This window comes from Anomalospiza imberbis, chromosome 16, assembly GCF_031753505.1.
Source record: "Anomalospiza imberbis isolate Cuckoo-Finch-1a 21T00152 chromosome 16, ASM3175350v1, whole genome shotgun sequence".
Taxonomy (NCBI): Eukaryota; Metazoa; Chordata; class Aves; order Passeriformes; family Viduidae; genus Anomalospiza; species Anomalospiza imberbis.
In genome coordinates, this window is record NC_089696.1 from 15,598,496 (window position 1) to 15,617,905 (window position 19,410).

At 60.3% G+C, this 19,410-nt stretch overlaps 1 protein-coding gene across 2 annotated transcripts in view; it reads left to right on the top strand.

Annotated features, from left to right (window-relative positions):
• NHERF2 (NHERF family PDZ scaffold protein 2) overlaps positions 1 to 19,410 on the top strand; it is a 33,416-nt gene that overhangs the window by 3,150 nt on the left and 10,856 nt on the right. For both annotated transcript variants that reach the window (XM_068207301.1, XM_068207302.1), the window contains exon 2: positions 1,180 to 1,437. In XM_068207301.1, the coding sequence (XP_068063402.1) occupies positions 1,180 to 1,437 (258 nt within the window). The remainder of the gene's footprint in view (positions 1 to 1,179; positions 1,438 to 19,410) is intronic.

Genomic DNA, 19,410 nt, shown 5'->3' on the forward strand with positions numbered 1-19,410 from the left:
TCTGCAGCCTGTACATTTCTTGCAGGCTGTTTATTTTTTCTCTTGTTTGCAGATACCGGCTCTGTTGACCTTGAGTGGAGCTTGCAGGGAGTAAATAAACGCTGGTTAATTGCGTATTAGGCTCGTTTGTCGCTCTAACCTTGGCGTGTCTGGCCACTGTGACCTAGATCAGAGCAGGAGCCCTGCAAGGAGCCCCGGGCTGCTTTTGGGGGGTTCCCAGCACCTTTGGGGTGTTCAGGGCCGCCCCGTGGCTGGGGATGGCAGCTGAGCAACCATGCCACCCCTCCTCCTCCTCGGGATGAAGGCCTGTGCAGGGAGGAGGTGCCCTTGGCAGCTGCCAGCAGCGAGTCTGGAGGTGGTTTCCCTGTGGCTGTTCTGGGTTTTCCCTGTTTCCATCCCAGCCGCTCTGGTGGGATTTACCCCCTGCCTGGCTGTGGGATCAGCTCCTCCTGGCTCTCTGCAGTGTCAGTGCCTGTTGGAGCCTCTGCCAGTCCCTGATCCCTGCAAAGGAGCTGGCCACAGCAGGACAATGTCCCCATTCAGCCCGGCCTGGAGCTGGGTCCTGCCAGGGACGGGCTCATCTCCTGCTCCCAGCACTGCCTCCCCTTCTCTCTGCTGGTCCCCAGCACGGGCTGGGATGGGTGTATGGATTGGGCTTTTTCCTTCCTAAATCTACCCCTAGCCTGCACAATGGTGTCGGGGGGGACAGTCCAGCACTTCACTGCCCACACTGGTGCTTGGAGCCTTCCTGTGCCCCCTGGCTCATGCCCTGCCCTGGATACAGGAGTAGAAGGACACCCTGGATTGAGGAGATTTTGGGTGTTTGCTTGGTGGGACAGATTGGGCTGTTCCTGCACGGGACAGTGCCAGGCAGAGGGCTGCTGATGCGTGAGGGGCAGTGACAGCCTCTGGAAGCTCTTGGCTGAGCAGGAGGCGATCCCAGGTAGCTGGGCGGGGTGATCCCGGGTGGTCTGGGTAGCGCTGCTGTGTGGCTGCAGGACCTGGGCTGGAAGAGATCCCCAGGGATCTCCCAAAGCTGCGTTCTTGCCCTTTCTGCCCCGTCACCCGTAGCTGGCAGCGTAACCCTTTACCCAGAGCGGAGCTGCAGCACTGGGGGGGAGCTGATGGCCCTTGGGTGCATCCCCTGGGCTCCAGCTGAGCTGTCCCTGTCATTCCCAGGTGGTGCAGCGCATCAAGGCCGTGGAGACGGAGACGCGCTTGCTGGTGGTGGACAAGGAGACGGACGAGTACCTGTGCAGCCTGCGGCTCACCTGCACCGAGGACATGGTGCACAACGGGATCCTGCTGGGCTCAGCCGTGCCCCCTGCCAAGGGCCTGGCCAGCGACAACGGCGAGGTCTGGAAGCCGCAGCTGGATCTGAGCGGGGGCAGCCTCCAGAGGCATTCCCACAGCTTCTCCTCGCACGGCAGCAGGAAGGTGAGGGCACAGTGGGGCTGTGGGGAGCGCGCGGGACCCCCCTGGCATCTCCTTCCTCCTTGAGCACGGCTTGTCCCGTCAGAGAAAACCCTTCTGTGTGTGGCTGTCACCGTGGGGACCCCCGGTGTCCCAAGCTGCCCTGCGGAATCCCTCACTCCAGGCAGCACTGGCTGGTGGGGGCTGTGCATTCCCTCCCCTCCGCTGCCCCCGAGGGTCTCCTGAGCTGCTGGGGGCTGCCAGTCCTGGGGACAGTGACCCCACGGTGCCTCGGCCGCGGTTGGTGTCGCAGCCTGGATCACAGGCTGCCCGGAGCAGGGCTGTGGCCAAGCTGGAGCTCATGAATGAGCTTCTCTCCCTCCATTATTTGCAGGAGGGAGGGAACATCTGGGTTGAGCATGTTCGCAGCTTTTTTGCTGAAATAGGAAGTTAATTGGCTCTTTTTAAGCGGCCTGGGTCTGGACTGGGATTCGGCACTAAGTGCCTTTTATTGGCAAACTCCTTTCCAGAAGGGAAGGAATTCGGGGTGGAAAACGTCCAGTTTCCATGGCTGCGGAGACGGCGCAGGCTTGTGCGGGGCTGATAGCGGGGCTGGCTGCGGGCTGCCCCTGCCCCAGCCGGGAGCGTGCCAGGAGCCGGGTGGGCGGTGTGTGACCCTGCTCCACGGCCATCTGTCCCCTCCCATTCGTGTCCCCCCTGTCCTGTGCTTGCTGCTCTGGGCTGCTCAACAGCCTCTTCAGCAGGGAGCTAGCTGCCTGGGCATCCCCCCTCCTCCTCCTCCTCCTCCTCCTCCTCCTCCTCCTCCTTGGGGGCCCTGCAGGGGCTGCACTGCCAGGTCGGACTCGGTCCCCTGGCAGTGGGGGTGGTGGCTGAGTGCTGGCCCAGAAGTGGCCACTGGGCTGCCAGGAGGACATCCATGGGAAAGTCGGGAAAGCCTTGTGTCCTCAGGAGCCCCTCGTGCAGAAATCCCCCTGTGCAGATAGGGGTGAGGCAGGAGCAGCCTGGCAGGGGAGCGGGGTCTCACCTCTGGTCCCTCCCTCTGGAGCTGTTTGGAATCTTTCAGAGAAGGATCTCCCTTCCCTTGGAGGCAGTGTTTTATTTTTCTTTATTGCCTCATTGGAAGCTGTCGGGAGGCCTGTGTGAGGGTGGTGGTGGCTGCGTTTCCCCTGGGGGTTGGAGCCCCCCTGGGAGAGGAGCCATTCCCAAGGAGAGGGTGGCTCTCCACACGGGGCATTTCCTCTCCCGCTCTGTTCCGTGTGCTGGTCGGGATCCAGCAGCGGGAGCTGACGGAAGTCAGGCTGGGGGAACAGGACGGTCCTTTCCGGCCTTTGGGGTTTGGCTCCTCCAAGGAGAGGGTGGGACAGGGAGAGCAGGGCTGGGAGGGGGGAGGAGAGCCCGTGTTCCCCCCCAGAGGGGCTTTTCAGTGCCCACTGTGCTGGAGACGGGGCTGATGCTCGGGCTGGACGAGGGGAGCTGGCTCCAGGGGGAATTCCTCCCTCGTGGGGATGGGGTCGGGCTGCTGAGCACGTTGGGGTGGTTTGCTCCTGCCTCAGCAGCTCTCGGGAGAGCTGGGCACTGCCAGCTGTCCTGCCAAGGTCACTTCTCTGTGCCAGGGCCCTGTGTGACTCTGGGATCAGGTCAGGGGTGGCCGGAGCAGCAGGACCTGCATCCTGCTCCTGTGCCTTGCCATCCTGCCTGATTCAAGGTGGGGAAACCTGCTCCAGGCTCCTGGTCGGGTTGGTGTGTCCTTCATGCTGGCTGCCAACGCAGCAGGAGGCCAGGGCATGGTGGAGAAGGGGTGGTGGACCCCGATTTCTGCCCTGCTCAGCCCCCAGCACTGTGTCCCCTCCATGGGACAGCTCGAGCCTGATCATAATCCAGCAGATCACAGGCACTGGAATGTTCAGTTCCCGCGTGTGAGGGTTTTTTGGGAGATTTCTGCTGCTGCAGTGAGGCTGTGACAGCTGGGATACACTCGGAGATTTGTCCCCAGCCAGATTTAGGGCTTTTCTGAGCTTTCCTGGAGGCATTCAGTGAAGGAGAGAAGGTAGCTCCTTCCCCCCTGCAGACCTGTGGCCCCAGGCTGCCCCTGTGGGAGCCGGGGCCGGTGCTCCGGGCTGCTCCAGGGAGCTGCATTTTTGTGAGCAGCGTTTGTTTATAGAAAGGCTGGAGTTTTCCTGGATTTGAGGCCGGGGTTCTTCAGGGGCAGCCTGAAGAGACGAGCAGCTGAAACAAAACGAGGAGGGAAATCTGGTGCTGGTGATGGAGCGGGGAGGGTGGGCACAGCCCTGCCACCCCTGCGGAGCTGCCATGGGTGGGGAGGTCACCGTGCACCCGGCAGGGACCTGGTGCCCTGCACCTCGTGCTCCAGGAACCTCGGTGAAGCCATGAATAATTCAGCTCGTGTTTAAAATCCTGCCCGGGGAGCAGGTCGGCAGGGCTGGCAGCCAGCAGCTGTGGCTGTCACAGCTCTGCTGTCCCCAGCGCCGTGGGGACAGTGCCCTGTGGGGCCACGGGGAGCCAGGGCTGCCCTGCCCTGTCCCACAGAATTGTGCCCATTCCTGTATCTGCTGGGCTGGGGGGGTTTGTCCTGCTCTGTCCCCTGGCAGGGCGTGTGTCCTCCATGCCAGGTGCTCCCCTGTCCCCAGCAGGTTCTGGTGGCCACCAGGCTGTTTCCAGCATTCCCAGGGCCCTGGCTGTGCCCTGCCTGGCAGGTGCAGAGGTGGGGGCTGGGGGCCCCAGCGTGGCAGGGGCTGCTCCAGGTGCTGGGTGTGAGCTGCTCTGATGGCAAAGGTGCCTTTGGGCCACGGGTGGCTGTAGTTAAATGCCTGGGCTGGTGGTGTGTAAAAGGCAGGGGAGCTGCAGGGCTGCCAGGACCTCACCTGGCTGCTGCTGGTCATTCCAGAGGTGTCCGTGGTGGGCAGGAGTCCTGGCCAGGGCTGGCAGCACCTCTGCAGGGGCTGTGGCTCTGCTGTCCCATTCCTGCTGGGCACTGGGAGGGATGTGCTGGTACTGGGACCCTGTTATGGCCATTAGGGATGTCCTTGGGACTTGCTGCCTTCCCCGGGTGTGTTTGTAGGAGAAACAAGAGCAACAGCAAAGCCAGAGAGGAGCTGGGGGTGATGCAGTTCCCTTCCTTCATGTTCTGGTCTGCAGGGGGTGGGTGTGCAAAGGGACCTTTACAACCTTTGTGAAGGATAAACTTCTCCAGAGTTTATCCTTTGGAGGACAAACCCACGTCTTGGAGCTGCTGGGAATTTCAGTGGAGGGGAATTAGTGGCTGGTTGTTGATTGTCCTGTGCTGGGGAGGGATGTGTCACCTGAGAGTCGCTGCTGGCAGGAACTGGAGGCAGCAGGCTGGTGTCCCTGGGGTGACAAGGGGGTGGTGGCAGCTCCTGAGCCCCCTGCCTGTCTGGGGACAGCTGTGCTGCTCTCTTTAGGGCGAGGGCTGGGCGCCTGTAGGGACCAGTGTAGGGTCAGTGCTGATCTTGAGGCAGTCAATATTTACCCTTCTCTTTGGGTCAGGAGTAAGAACTTTTGTCTGTTGCAAATAACCCCCCTGTGTTGTGATGTCTCCTGCCGCAGCTCTGCGAGGGGAGTAACTCAGGACAGATGTTTCTGGAGCACTTTGCCAACTCAGTTGAGGCCCAAAGTTTAGGGCTTGTAGAATAACCACAGAGATGTAATAAAACCAAACATGAGCAGAAATGTCTGCAGCAATTATGCAATTTAAAAAAATAAATAAGTGGATGGTTTGAATTAAAGCACTTCCCTGCAGCATCTTCCACTGCCCGCGGCAGGCTCGGGTCTGTGGGAGGGAGAGGATGGCAAAGCTCAGCCCTGGCACAGCCTGGTGAGGCTCCTGCTGGGCAGGGAGAGGTGTGGGGAAGCCCTGGGGCACAGAGCCCGGGGAGCTGTGGCTGTGTCCCGGTGCGTTCCCTGCCCTTCCCACAGCAGCCGTTTTTGGGGATGCCGTGGGTCTGAGAGGGCAGAGGCGAGGGGAAGCCGTGTTTGTGCCCAGGGGGCAGCAGGGATGTGCCACCCTGGGGGCTCTGCCCATTTCTGCTTTAAAAAAACCACTTTGCAAAGCCAACTGTGCACCTGCAGCGTGGGGGCTGCTCCTGGCTGAGGACATGGGATGGGATGAGGAAGGGAAGGCGCCTGGAGAGCCCCTGCCAGCCCCCAGAGTCCTTGCCATGGGCACCTCTGAGGGGTTTGTGTTGGGTGGGTGCTCAGCCAGGAGCGGCACAGGGATCCCTCGTTTTGGGGTTTCCAAGCCAAAGCAGCGGCAGCAGTCGGGCGGAGCAGTGGGGACGCTGGTGCTGACCCCGCTGCATTATTGATGTCGCCGGGCTGTGGCATCGCGTGTCACCGGGCTGGGGGTGGGCTCTGGAGCAGCTCCAGCTCGGCAGTGGGGGCTGGGGCACGTGGGGATGCAAATCCTCATCCCCGGGAGTGTCCAGGGCCCGGCTGGACCTGGGAGCGGCCTGGGGTAAAGGAAGGTGTCCGAGTGAGCTGGGCTTGGAGGTCCCTTCCCGTCCACAGCATTCCAGGATTCCGGGCTGATTTTGGGAGCTCGTGCCGCTGCAGGGGCTGGGAGGCTCCACATCCCGCAGGGAAGGCTCCACATCCCGCAGGGAGGCTCCACATCCCGCAGGGAGGCTCCATATCCCGCAGGGAGGCTCCACATCCCGCAGGATGGGGCAGACCCCGTGCCCCACACAGCCCCGGTGCCTGTCCCTGAGCATCGACCCTGTCCCCTCTGTTGGTGCGAGTTTGGGGATTCGTGGAGCTCTGGCTGGGATGAGCAGCGTGTGCTGGGCATCACCACGACACTCGGAGGAGGCGCTGGCAGGGAGCTGAGCCCAGTCCTGCTGGAAGCGCTCCCCGCTCCGGATGGCAGAGGCGCAGGAGCCGGGCAGGGTGAGCCCCGGGGTCCCGCATCCCCCCGGTGCTTTGGGAAGGGGGCTCGGATGCCAAGAGCTTCCTTTTGTACGGGCAGGGCAGGGTCTGAGCCGGCTGGCCCTGCAGGAGCGGGCTGGGGGCTATTTCGGTGCCGGGGCAGCGCAGGAAGCCCCTCCCGGGGAGGAGAGCATCCACCCCGCCGCACGAACTTCCTCCGCCGCGGTATTTTTAGTGAAACACAAAGCCGGGGGGGCGGCGAGAGGCAGATTAGCATCACGAGGAGCCGTGCCCTGCCAAGAGCCTTTGTTCCCGGAGCCACACGCTCCCGAGGGGGCGGTGGGGTCACCCCGGGACCCCCCAGCTCCCCGGGAGGGTGCGGGGTGCTGCCCCCCGCCTGGACCCGGCTGCAGGGCGCTGGTGCTGCCGGCACCCGGGGATGCTGCGGGTGGTCCAGCCGGTGCTGATCCCTTCTGCATCCCCGAGTAATCAAAAACTTTCCCTCGGAATGATTGGGAAGCTGATATTAACTAGGAGCTGCTGGAAGTGCAGCTCTCCCCAGCCCCCTCGGCTCTCAGGGATGGGCTCCAGCAGCTTTCCTTCAACCCCAGCCCTGCTCACTAGTGGGCTCCCAGCCAGCTGTCGATGGTTCTGTTCAATGGCAGAACTATTAAATGGTTTAGAATAAATTAAAAATCTTCTGGCAGCGGCGGGGCCTTCAGCGTGTGCCCTGGCAGCGGCACAGAGCCTCTGCTGTGCCTCTGCTCCATCCCTTGGAGCTGCTCCAGCCTGCTCGGGCTCGTGGGCTCGACATGGCAGAGGGAACCTTAAAACAATATTGGGTTTGGGCTGGTTTTTTTGGGCTGGTTTTTGATTTTTTTTTTTTTTTTCGGATCCTCTGTTTATTCCCAAGACCCGTGCGAGTTGTGGAGAAGGGGATGTGCTGCACGCTCCCAGCTGGTTATCCAGGGCTGTCCCGGTGCTGCTGTGCAGTGTGGAGGGATAAATCATCCCCAGGGGCTGGACCTGGACCTGCTGGCACATGGGGCTGCTCCCACCTGGGTAGGAGGTGCTGGAGTTGTGGGATTGCTGGTGGGGATTGGAAACACGAGGAGCAAAGGTGCCAGTGCTGCTGACTTCCAGTGTGAACTCCCAGGCTGGAGAGGACCAAGGCTTCCAGACACACCTGACTTGCAAAAGAGGTTCTAAAGAGCTCCTTTTCACCCATAAAGAACCATTCCTTGAGTGCTCACAGCCCTGCTGATGTGGCATCACTCTGTGTTGTTCATCCCTGCCCTCCAGTCAGGGGGAGTGAGGGGCAATGATGTACCCGGCACTATAAAAGGGCTTAGGGTGTAAGTGAAGGTCTGTTCTTGGCTGGTTTTGTCTCCCAGTCCTTTGCTTTGTCTCTGGATATGGAGATTTTACAGGCACTGGTGGTGGGAGACTCCAGGCTGGGATATGAGAGAGCAAAAATTAAACTTGCAATCAGTTGAGGCTTTCTCCAGATCCACAGGTCTCTATAAATAAGGAATTGAACCTCAAGTTGTTGACATAATTCTTTCTGGCAAGATCCATATTGTAATTTAATTTCATTACGTTTTGCCTGGACTCCTGAATGTTTTGGTTCCATTGCTGTGCACGTTCAGACCATATCCAGACGTGGAGCTGGGTTTTCTTGGCTCAGTGTCTTCTTTTCCCACTGAAGCTTTGCAGGAGTTTGTTTCCAGGTGCAATAAGCTGGTGTGGGATGTTTGTTAGTGGTGAGCCTGTGAAGGCCAAATTTTAGTAGCTTTATGAGCACCGGAAAGGGGAGAAAGACAATTCCCTGCAGGTGCCAGTGCTGTGAAAGTGTGAGAGGCTGCTCAGTGGGCAGAGGGTTCTGGAATGGTTTGGGGTGGAAGGGGCAGGTCGGTTAATCCACCCCTGCCATGGCAGGGACACCTTCCACTGTCCCAGGCTGCTCCAAGCTCCATCCAGCCTGGCCTTGGGCACTGCCAGGGATCCAGGGGCAGCCACAGCTGCTCTGGGCACCTGTGCCAGGGCCTGCCCGCCCTCCCAGGGAAGGATTTATTCCCAATATCCCATCCATCCCTGCCCTCTGGCAGTGGAAGCCATTCCCTGTGTCCTGTCCCTTCATCCCTTGTCCCCAGTCCCTCTCCAACTCTCCTGGAGCACCTTTAGGTGCTGGAAGGGGTTCTGAGCTCTCCCTGGAGCCTCCTCTTCTCCAGGCTGCACAGTTTGGACTGCCTGGCTCTGGGCCTTTCCCTTGAGAGGGTCTCCAGCCTGGCACTGAGCTGTCCCAGGGGTGACTGGGGAAGGAGCGGGGCCAGGAGCAGCAGTGCCTGGGTGTCCAGATGTATTCCTGGGCCTCTCCATGCCCATCTGCTGGGAGTGGGGTCGCTGCCTCCCCAGCCAGAGCCCCGCTGCTCCCCGGGGTGCTCTGTGATTAAACCCTCTCTGGAATTACAGGGCCTAATCTCCTTAAAGACACGAGCAGCACAAAAGGCGGTGGGAGGGCTAATCCCTCTGCTCCAGCCTTGGCAGGCTGAGCTCCCACCCTTGGGAATGTGGCCCTGGCACCTGGCTGAGCTGGCATTCCCTGGGCACTGATGCTGTGCCCTGGGGAAGCTCTGCAGGGGCTCTTCCCCACCCCTGGCAGCTCCTGCCTCGAGTGCCCAGCACAGGGCTGCCTCCTTCCCTACCAGACGAGCAGCCAGAGGCCGTCCCAGGTAAATCAGTTTATTCTGGCCTTGGGGGCTGTTCATGGTTAGCAGGATTTAATTAAGACAAGCCCTAATTAGTTGTAAGCGGGTGAGTAGTGGCTTTGCCTGGAAGAGTTCCCTGCTCTTGCCTGGCAGCTGGGCTGCACTGGCATGGGGGGGCTGAGCCGTGGGGATGTGGGAGACCCTGTAAGTGCTGGAATGTGGGGATAAAGCCCACATTGGAGCTTTATGTGGGGATAAAGAGCTGGAGCATGGGGATAAAGCCCCCTCGGAGTGGCTGCTGGGTCGTGCTGGGCACCCAAATCCCTCTTTGGGTTTTGCGAGCGCCCTTCTGGGGCTGTTCCCTCTTTCTGGGGGCTCTGTGTTCCCCTTGCCATAGGCACAGATGGCAGTGTGCCCAGCGCCCCAGGACTGGCACTGGCACCCCCTTCACCCCGGGTTTATCAGCAGGAGCAGCTGGCTCTGGGGTTATCTCAGGAGATCCTCCCCTGCCCCAGGAACCGCCTGCCCGGCTCCCAGGGCCACCCCAGCCCCTTATCTGCCCCTGCCCTGTTCAGCTGGAGATAAGCTCAGCTGCCTGGCAAGGGGCATCCCTCGTCTTTAAGTGCTTGGTTTAAAAAATGTCATTTTTGGAGCTTGGCAGAAGGAGCCCTGATGGTCCTGGGTTGATCCCGAGTTTCCCAGCAGTGCTGTGGGATGGAGCTGGTGCCAGCATTGTGCAATGGGGGCAGTGACAGCAGGGTTGAGTTTTGGAGGGGGAGGTCAAGGGGAGCCCCAGCAGAACTGGAGGCTCGGGGTGCTGTGCCCAGCTCAGCGGATTTTGTGCAGGAGCTGTGACCTGGGGGATTTTGGGAGAAGGGAGTAGTTTACGTGTGGAGCTGAGGGCTGGGACCGAGGCCCCTCACCCCCCTGCTGCTTTCTGGAGAATGGCACCCCTGGAAGTTTTATTGCGGGATTTCTAAACACAAAAGGCCTCGCACTGGGTGACCCCGAGCGCGGGTGCCCCGGCGCTGGCTTTGCTCTCGTACAAGGAATGCAGAGGATGTTTGGAGCCCTCCCCCTGCCCCATTTCCTCCAGCGAGCTGGGCTGCCCGGCCAAGACAAATATTGGGAGTAAACTATTGAACTTCCCTGGGCCCAGCACTCACAGAGCAGCGCCTGTTCTCCCCCTGCCTGGGCAGGGGCCGGGCTGGGGCTGCAGATGTGTCCTCCTGCCCCGTGCCCAGCGCACCCCTCGCTGCCAGGCGGGCTGGCTGGCAGAGCAGGAGAAAGACCACCAGCCCCAAAGGGGCAGCAGCAGGGCTTGTGCCTTCCTTCCTACCCTGCGTGTGCTTTACTGGGCTCTGCAAGGCTGAGTGTGGCACCCGTGACCTCTTCCTGTAGGGTGGGGGTTCAGGGGCTCGTGGAGGGGACCAGGATTCGTGTCCTTGCTGGCCTGTGGTGCAGAGCGGTTTTCCCCATTCTGTGTGAGTTGCCTTGACTAACAGCTGGCCTCCTGCCGGGCACCGGGATTGCACCCTATCCCTGAAAATCAGGCTCTCGGCGCAGGGCTTGGTGGGTTTGAGCAGGAGGTGCGGGCCCTGGTGGGCTGTGGGGTTTGCTGTGGTCCTGCCATGGTGACCCCAGTCCCACAGCCCTGGCATGGGGAAAAGCAGGAGCACAGAGCCTGAGCAGCCTCAGTCCTTGGGAAAATACCTTTCCTTTCCCAAGGGCCCTCCCTGTCCCGGGGTGTTCTCGGGGGTGGGAGGTGCTCCCTGCAGTGCCTGGTGCATCACAGAGCCCCCTCCACCTCCAGGGGTTTTCCTGGGAGCCCTCGGTGCCAAGCGAGCTCCGTGGGAGCACAAAGCTGCAGGGCTGGATTCCTGCTGTGACCCGGGGTCACTGAAGGCAAGGAATGGGGCCAGCTCCAGCCAGTGTTTGGGGATTGCTCAAGGCCTGGCCTCCAAAAGCAGCTGGGGAGGCCGAAGGGGGCTGGGCAGAGCCTGGAGTCCAGCTCCAGCACAGACCTGGGGGAAAGCCGTGCTGAGCTGGGCTGGAGCTCTGCCCTGTGCAGGGGGCTCCGTTTGGGATGTGCCACTGGGGTGGCAGCGCTCGATTTGGGGTGTCACAGTGTGGGACAGGAGCTCTGTGCTGCAGCACAGCCCCTGTGGAGTAGGGGAACGCTGTGGGATTGGCAAGTTTATTCCCAGCATCTCCCTCTGCCTTGCCATTGTCCAGAGCAATCCCTCCTCTGGCCTGGGGGTTCATGGTGAGCGTGGGAAGGACTTTTTCCCCTGCTCCAGCAGCTCGAGCCCTGCTCAGTGACCGGCACTCCGGGAAAACTCCCACCCAGCGGAAAACAGATCCCTCTGGATCTGCTGAGAGCCCTTTCAATCCAGAATGGAGATTCCATGTTTCTCCTCTGGTCGAACCCCAGCCTGCCAGGACCCGCGTTGCTGCCCCACGTCGTGCTGGAGCTCTGTGGAGCAGAGGAGCTCTCTGGTACCCTGGCTGCGTGTTCCCTTGGCAGACCCTGCTGGAAAAGTTGTCTCTCTCCATGAAAACACGTGCACGTGGCGCTTTCGCTCTCCTCCGTCCTCCCTCCCTCTCTCCCTGGGCTGGGCCAGCTGCTCCCTGCTCCAGCCAAGCCTGTGCTGCTGCTGCTGGCTCCAGCCCTGCCCGGGGGGAGAGCGTGGGTGCCTTTGCTGGCTGAGTCTGCTCCAACGCCAGCAAAGAGGGGGGAAAAAAATTGCTGCTTCCCACAGCTTGTGGCTGAGAAACTGCCCAGCTGTGGGGCTGCCAGGGAATGTGGGACAGCTCCTGCTGCGGGGATCAGCTGCACCCTGCGGGGCTGGGCAGAGCTGGTGTCCCCACAGCAGGGATGTGCCCATCGGGGACACGAGGTGCCAGGCAGGACGTGGCCCTGCAGCCCCATTGGGGACACGAGGTGCCAGGCAGGACGTGGCCCTGCAGCCCCATTGGGGACACGAGGTGCCAGGCAGGACGTGGCCCTGCAGCCCCACTGGGGACACGAGGTGCCAGGCAGGACGTGGCCCTGCAGCCCCGCTGGGGACACGAGGTGCCAGGCAGGACGTGGCCCTGCAGCCCCAGTAGGGACACGAGGTGCCAGGCAGGACGTGGCCCTGCAGCCCCAGTGGGGACACGAGGTGCCAGGCAGGACGTGGCCCTGCAGACCCACTGGGGACACGAGGTGCCAGGCAGGACGTGGCCCTGCAGCCCCATGCTGAGAGGCCCCTTCGTGCTCGGGGATTTCCCTAATGCTGTGGGGATGTCGGAGAGGGGCAAATCCCGGCTTACCCCGCCCCTGGGGGCAGCCGTGGGCAAGGCCGAGCTGTGGGTATTTTTTTTGGCAGGAGGTTTCCTGGAGGTGAGGCCCTGGTGGGAGCTGTGAGGGAAGTGCTTTTCCCCGTGCCGGGGTGGGAGCGGTGCCATCCCACAGCCTGGCAGCGCTGCCACCCAGGCTGCACCTCGGGCACCTCCCCAGCCTCCACGTCCTTCCTGCTCTTGTTTTCTCCTGCCTGGCACTTTCTTGGGATCACAAGCCCCTGGCTGTGCCTGGGGCTCGGCTCTGGCAGGGCGCTGGCACAGCTCTGCACCCTGTGCACAGCACCTGGCAAGGAGCAGGCTTGGCGGTGAGCTGGACACTTGGGTGGAGGGCACAGGGAAGTGCAAAGCTCTTCTTGCTGCTGCTCTGGTGGCATGGCATGGTGAAGGGCCTCATTAATCTCTTGTGAGGACTTTTGCACCACCCTGGCACCAGTGACCCCCACTGTCCCCTCAGCTGTGCCCAAAAGGGCTGCAGGGCTCAGGGCAAGTGTCCCTGGGGCCAGCGGGACCCTGCTGAGGCTTGGTGCCCCTGTGGGCATCATCCTTCCCCTCCTCAGGGGAGCCATGGTGCGAGTCCAGGTCTTCCATGGCATGGCTGATCCTCCTCCTCTCAGCGTCTGCCATCAGAAAAAAAATCCCAGCAATATCCAAATTACCCCATCAGCAGCCGCTCGGCCGTGGGTCCTGCCGGGGAGCCGTGGCTGGACGTGTTCCATTGCTAATTGGAGACTCACTGCCATCCTCACCCGCTGCCTTTGTGCTGCCTGCTGGCACAGAAAGTGGTGGGATGCATCCAGAGGGAGACAGGGATGCATCCAAAGGGCACTGGGTGTGTGCTGGTGCAGCTGCCCAGGGTGGCAGGAGGATGCTGGGGGAGCAGCACAAACCTCGGTGTCCGCTGCCCTTAAAATACATACCTGTTTTTAAAATGTTTCTATCACTCAAACACAACTGGAGCAGTTTGAGTAATTGGAGTAATTTGAATAATGCAAGAGGTTTCGAGAAGCTGCAGCAGCCCAGTGCTGGGGGCAGGCAGGTGAGGGGCCCGGTGGTGGCCCGGGGCTGTGACACCCAGGTGAGGCACAGTTCGGGCTGTCACCATCGGGAGCCGGCAGCACCCTGCTCTCCTCCTGGGGAGACTGAAGGCAAGCCTGCTGATTCCAGGGTGATCATCACAGGCTCTCCCAAAAGCTTTTTGGTGGCAGCTCAGCCACGTTTGAGCTCCTCCTTTTCTGCGGGGTAGAGATGACCGTGGGCACTCTGCAGTCCCGGGGAGCTGCTGGAACTTTGTCCTGCCGAGACGTGAACGTGGGAGATGCTGGCAAGAAGGAGCGTCCCCTGAGCGCCTCTGGGCTGCCAGGTCTGTGCTGGGGGAGTGATGTGAGGTTTTCCTCTTCTGCCCATTCGTGTCAGAGCTGAAACACCTCCTCTGCAACGGGGGCGGGTGGTAATTACAGCTGTGGCTGCATGAAAATGGGAGCAGGTTGTTTGTGCTCCTGCCCAAGGGTTTATTCCCGTTTGCTGCTCCTGCCCAAGGGTTTATTCCCGTTTGTGCTCCTGCCCGAGGGTTTATTCCCATTTGTGCTCCTGCCCGAGGGTTTATTCCCGTTTGTGCTGCTGCCCGAGGGTTTATTCCCGTTTGTGCTCCTGCCCGAGGGTTTATTCCCGTTTGTGCCCCTGCCCGAGGGTTTATTCCCGTTTGTGCCCCTGCCCGAGGGTTTATTCCCATTTGTGCTCCTGCCCGAGGGTTTATTCCCATTTGTGCTCCTGCCCGAGGGTTTATTCCCATTTGTGCTCCTGCCCGAGGGTTTATTCCCGTTTGCTGCTCCTGCCCGAGGGTTTATTCCCGTTTGCTGCTCCTGCCCGAGGGTTTATTCCCGTTTGCTGCTCCTGCCCGAGGGTTTATTCCCGTTTGTGCTCCTGCCCGAGGGTTTATTCCCGTTTGTGCTCCTGCCCGAGGGTTTATTCCCGTTTGTGCTCCTGCCCGAGGGTTTATTCCCGTTTGTGCTCCTGCCCGAGGGTTTATTCCCGTTTGTGCTCCTGCCCGAGGGTTTATTCCCATTTGTGCTCCTGCCCGAGGGTTTATTCCCATTTGCTGCTCCTGCCCGAGGGTTTATTCCCGTTTGTGCTCCTGCCCAAGGGTTTGCTGCTCCTGCCCAAGGGTTTATTCCCATTTGTGCTCCTGCCCAAGGGTTTATTCCCGTTTGTGCTCCTGCTCCTGCCCAAGGGTTTATTCCCGTTTGTGCTCCTGCCCAAGGGTTTATTCCCGTTTGCTGGTGGAATAAACCCTCGGGTGGGTTTATTCTCTGCCTGGGGTGTGTCTCTGGATGCTGGAGCTGCCACCTTCCTGCCCAGTCCCAGCTCTGGCCCTGCAGGGAAGGGAAGGGGAGGAACATCTGCTTGTGTTTGGTGCTGCTGGCGTCCCACCAGCCCCGTCTCCCCTCCCCCTCTGTTATTTATAGCATTTCACCAACATCTGGAGTTTGAGCCCGCTCAGGCTGACTCCGGCCGGGGGATGGGGCTGGGGGAGACGTGTCGGCCGGCAGGGAGGGAGGGAGGGATGGAAGGAGCCCCGAGCCCTCCCAGCAGCATGCAGGGGGCTGCAGCATCCCAGCGTGGAGCTGGGACCAGCCAGGCCTTGGGAAGCCCTGGGAGCATCCTGGCTGTGCTTGGCCAGCCCTGGGGATGGGGGCAGAGCTGCCGTGTCCTCTCCCCCCAGAGCAGACCCGGGGGTGCTCTGCCTGCCCCCAGCCTCAGTGCCGCTCTCCGGGTGGGTTTGAGGCTCCTTTGGCACTTGCTGTCCCCCTCCCCGCGTGTCACCGAGGTGCCCTGGGGCAGGCAGGGCTGCAATGGCCCCCTTTGTGGTGCTGCTTTAATGGGAAAATTTGAGTCATTCCTGGGGGAAGGGGAAGGGGGAGGGAGCCCAGCCCCGCTGAGCAGGAGGAGAATGGAGGCAGCAATCCCACTCCAGCCGTGGCACCATCCCAAAGCCTCCTGCTTCTCATGGGCACTGCTGGCAGCACGGTGAGGGCTTTCCTGCTTCTCCCAGCTTTCCTCATCTCTGCAGTGGGGTTTCACCCCTCCCCTTCCCAGACCGGTGACTAAAATCTGCTTAAAGTTCAGCACGTCCCTAAATCCGTGCACAGGCAGCAGCCTTTGAGCTTCCAACAGAGCTGTGGTAGTAATAGTGGCAATTAAAGCTCGCCCGAGGCTCGGCTCAGCTCCCAGTATAACCAGTACTGCCAAGGGAGGGTGCCCCTGGCAGGGGGTGTAAATGGGTCCCTTGTTCTGGTGGTGCAGTAACCCCTGGGCCCTTTGCCTGCCTTGGGTTCTCCCCTTCCCTGGCTCTTTCCAGGCTCCCGGTGTTGCCCCTCGCTCCTCTGCCTGCTGGGGTTTGGATTTGGGTCAGGATCCCGCATTTCTGCCCCACAACCCCGCAGGTGGCTGTGCGTGCCCCTCCCTGCATCCCTCACCGCTGGCCTGCACTGGAGAGTCCGAAGTGCAGGGCTGGAGAAGTCCCAGCTGGGGGCAAATGGACATTTCCCAGACAGTGGGAAAGGACACCAGGGCTCTGAGCAGTGTTCTCTGTCCCCTCGGGACAGCTCCATGTCCCAAGGTGTCCCCAGGGCAGGGCAGGAGCCCGGTGTCCCCCAGCCCCGGTGGGTTCTGCTGCTGAGGTTTGTTTTGGAGGGAGCAAAGGAGCCATTTTCCCACCAAAACCACAGGAAAAGGAGAGGAAACACCATGGCTGCTGACTTAAAGTATGTTAACAATGCAAATTAGGCAGGAATGCTCCTGCCTGGGTTTTCTCCAGCTCTGCCAAGCAGGGATGGAAAGGTTTGACCTGTCCTGGCTGATCCTGGAGTGCATCCAGGTGCTGCAATTCCCAGCAGGGGCGACTGGAGCCTTTTTGGCGAAGCCCCTGGGATGGGCACAGGGGAACAGGCTGGTGTCAGGAGCAGGGTGAGGTGGTCCCAGGCAGGACTGAGCCGATTAGAGCCCTGATCCCGGTGATTATGGGTGGCACACCCAGGGGATGAGCTTGGTGGAGTTCAGTAAATCCCCACTCCGAGGCACGGGCAGGGCTGGAGCTCCTGCTGCCATCGTGGGACACCCCGAGGGACACCCTGCCCTTCCTGCCTGGCCCGGTGTCCCTCCGCCTGGGAGCAGGTTTGGGGTGACCCCCGTGCTGAGGGCTCGGTGACATCGTGGCCAAGGCACGGCAGGAGCCACCAGGATCCCAGGGTGATGGTACCAACCTGGCCTCGGCCTCTGGAGTAGCTCTGTGTGTGTGTGTGTGTGTGTGTGTGTGTCCTCCTCTCCCTCCTCCTCTCCTGGAGGACCCAGGAGAGCCGCTGTCCACACTGGCACTGGTGTGGACTATTTCTTCTTTATTCCTGGAATGAAGCCCTAAGTGGCTTTCGAGGTGTTTTAGCCCACTGTGGGGCAGAGGGGCTGGGGACAGGCCTGGGACCCGGCCACCAGTGTGGCACCCACTGTGGCCACCAGTGTGGAGACACCGTGGGTGTTCCTGCAGCTGTCTGGGCTGGGTCTGAAATGCCCTTTTTGTCCCCGGCCCTGCTCAGGGTCAGGCTGAAGGTGCAGGTTGGTTCTGTGAGTCCCTGGCCTTGGGGACAGTGGTGACACGGGGCTGTGGGGAGCAGGGGACGTCCCTGTCCTGGGCTGTGGCTCAGGGCTGGGTCAGCAGTGGCAGCAAGAGGGTCTCCGGTGGCCTTGAGCTGGGGAGGGGCTTTTGTAGGGGCAGGTGGGTTTGGTTGGGTAACAGAGCTTGGGGGGTGCTCTGCTGCCCCTCAAAACCCAGGAGGGGAGTTTGGCTCCTTTTGGGGCTTGCATGGAGGCTGCCTGTGCTGATGGATGGTGTGGAAACCCTCGTTAATCGCAGCTGGTGACGTTTGTGACACCAGCCCCAGGGGTACGGAATGGCAAGGGCCCCGGTCACTGCAGGGACCTGCACGGGGTGGCACAGAGCCAGGCCTGGGGCACCCCATGGGCCAAGGGGGAGCTCTGGGGAGACCCAGGGTGACCCCATGAGCCAGGGGGGTGTCCCTGAGGGACCCCCCGTTCCCATCAGCAGCGCTGGAAACTCTAAGGGAAATAAAAAATCAGATGCTGCGAAGAGTTGCCATGAGATTGTGAGAGCTGGCAACACCCAATCATTTTTTTTTAATTTCACTGAAAGCGTTTCATTGTTATTTAATGTCTTGTTTGTGCATTTTTAAATGGACCAGCTTGAGCTGCGCTTCCGAAACCTTTTTCCTTGGAAAATGCAGCTGGGTTGCCCCAAGCTGCAGCTCCAGGGATGGGGTGTGAGTGCAGCTCACCATGCAGGCAGCCTTTATCGGCACAGACATTCCTGGGGATGGCACAGACAGGGATGGAGTGTGCCCTGCTTAATCCAGCTCATAAAATCAGTGGCTGCTGGAAGTGCCTGGATTCCTGGGAGGGGGGAAAAAAAAGCTTCCTTTTGCAATTTTTTTTTTTTTATTGTGCGTGTGGGGCAATTTTTTGCTTTCTGAGAGCAAAAAATCGAGTTGAATTTTGTTGCTTTACAGCATCCATGTGGATGTAACTCAATCCAAGCTGGCTTTGGAGTGCTGGCTGTGAGAGGCGGCGCAGCCTCCTCCGGAGCCGCTCTGCAGGCAGGATCCTGGGAAGCCCAGATAACGCTGCTGTTCCAGGGGAACTTGGGTTTCACAAAGGCCAAATCCCCCCCGGGAACTCGGGAAATATCTTCCCAGAACACAGCCGGGGGAAGGCTGGCACGGGTCGAAAGGAAAATAGAGAGCGGAGCTGGCAGGAGAGGCAGCGGCTCCGTGTCCTGGGGTGTGAGCAGGGGCTGAGGGGAGCTCAGCCTCTGCTTCATCCCAGAGAGGGGCTTTGCAGAGCTCAGCTCCAAAAGCTGTTTCCTCCAGCAGCCAAGGATTGCGTTAGCTGGGAGCTTTAGGAGCCCAGCAAAAGCCCCGGATCATCTCTGCGGGAGGATAAGCAGTTTCCCCCGAGGATTTCTGCCCAGAACAGATGCTGAATTGGGATTATTTTTTTATATGTATGTGTATTTTAAAATGAATGCCTTGAATTCATTCCAGTTAAGGGCCTTGCACTCGAGATTCTGCAGGGGAAGCAGCACAAGCCCACGGAGGACGTGGCACAAGGCAGCAGCCTCCCAGCCAAAGGGATCCTGCAGTGAAGCTTTTCCCTCTGTGGTTTATTTAGTGAGTAATTTGATTTCACTGCTGATCCCGGGGGATGCCCTGCAGGAGGAGGGACTGCCCCTGCCAGGGTGTCCCCAAGGGATCCCCACGCTGGGACAGCACCTCCAGCACAGATTTTTGGGTGATTTTCAGGGATTTCTCTGTGTTTTCACACTGCTGCAGGAGCTGTGACCCTGTACAGATGGAGCAGGAGGAAAATGGTTTTAAAAGGTCCTTTTTAAACCCGAAGAGGTGATCCCAGGTGGATTTTGGTGATCCCAGCTGCACTTTGGTGACCCCAGAGGCGCTCCCCTTGTCCTGCCACACAGAGCCCCGTGTGTCCTTTCAGGTCACTCGAGTCCAGCCCTCTTGGGCCAGTTGAATCATTTCCTGTTTTCTTCAGTTTTTGAAGAGCTCCGAGGCAGGCTGGAAATGTTTGCAGATAGGGTGAACTGGCTGCTGCGGGGCCATGGGAAAAGTGCAGCAGGGTCAAACGTGCAGAGGGAGAGGATGGGGGTGCAGGGCTGCCCCGGGTGTGTGAGCAGGTACAGGAGGGGCTTGGAGCCCCATCCTGGTTTGGGCTGTTCACCGATAACTTTTCTCCTTTAAGAACCCATCTGGGATTGAGATGTCAACACCACGAGCTGGTATTTAATAAAAAATGCATTTACTAAGGGAATCTCTGTAAAATTCAGCAGTTTTGAGTGTGCCCCCAGGCCTATGATGGGCACTGCTGATGGTGACCCTTGTGTGAGAGCAGTTTTTGAGGAATTTGGTGGTTAAGGTGCCCCTCCTGTGCCTGAGGAAAG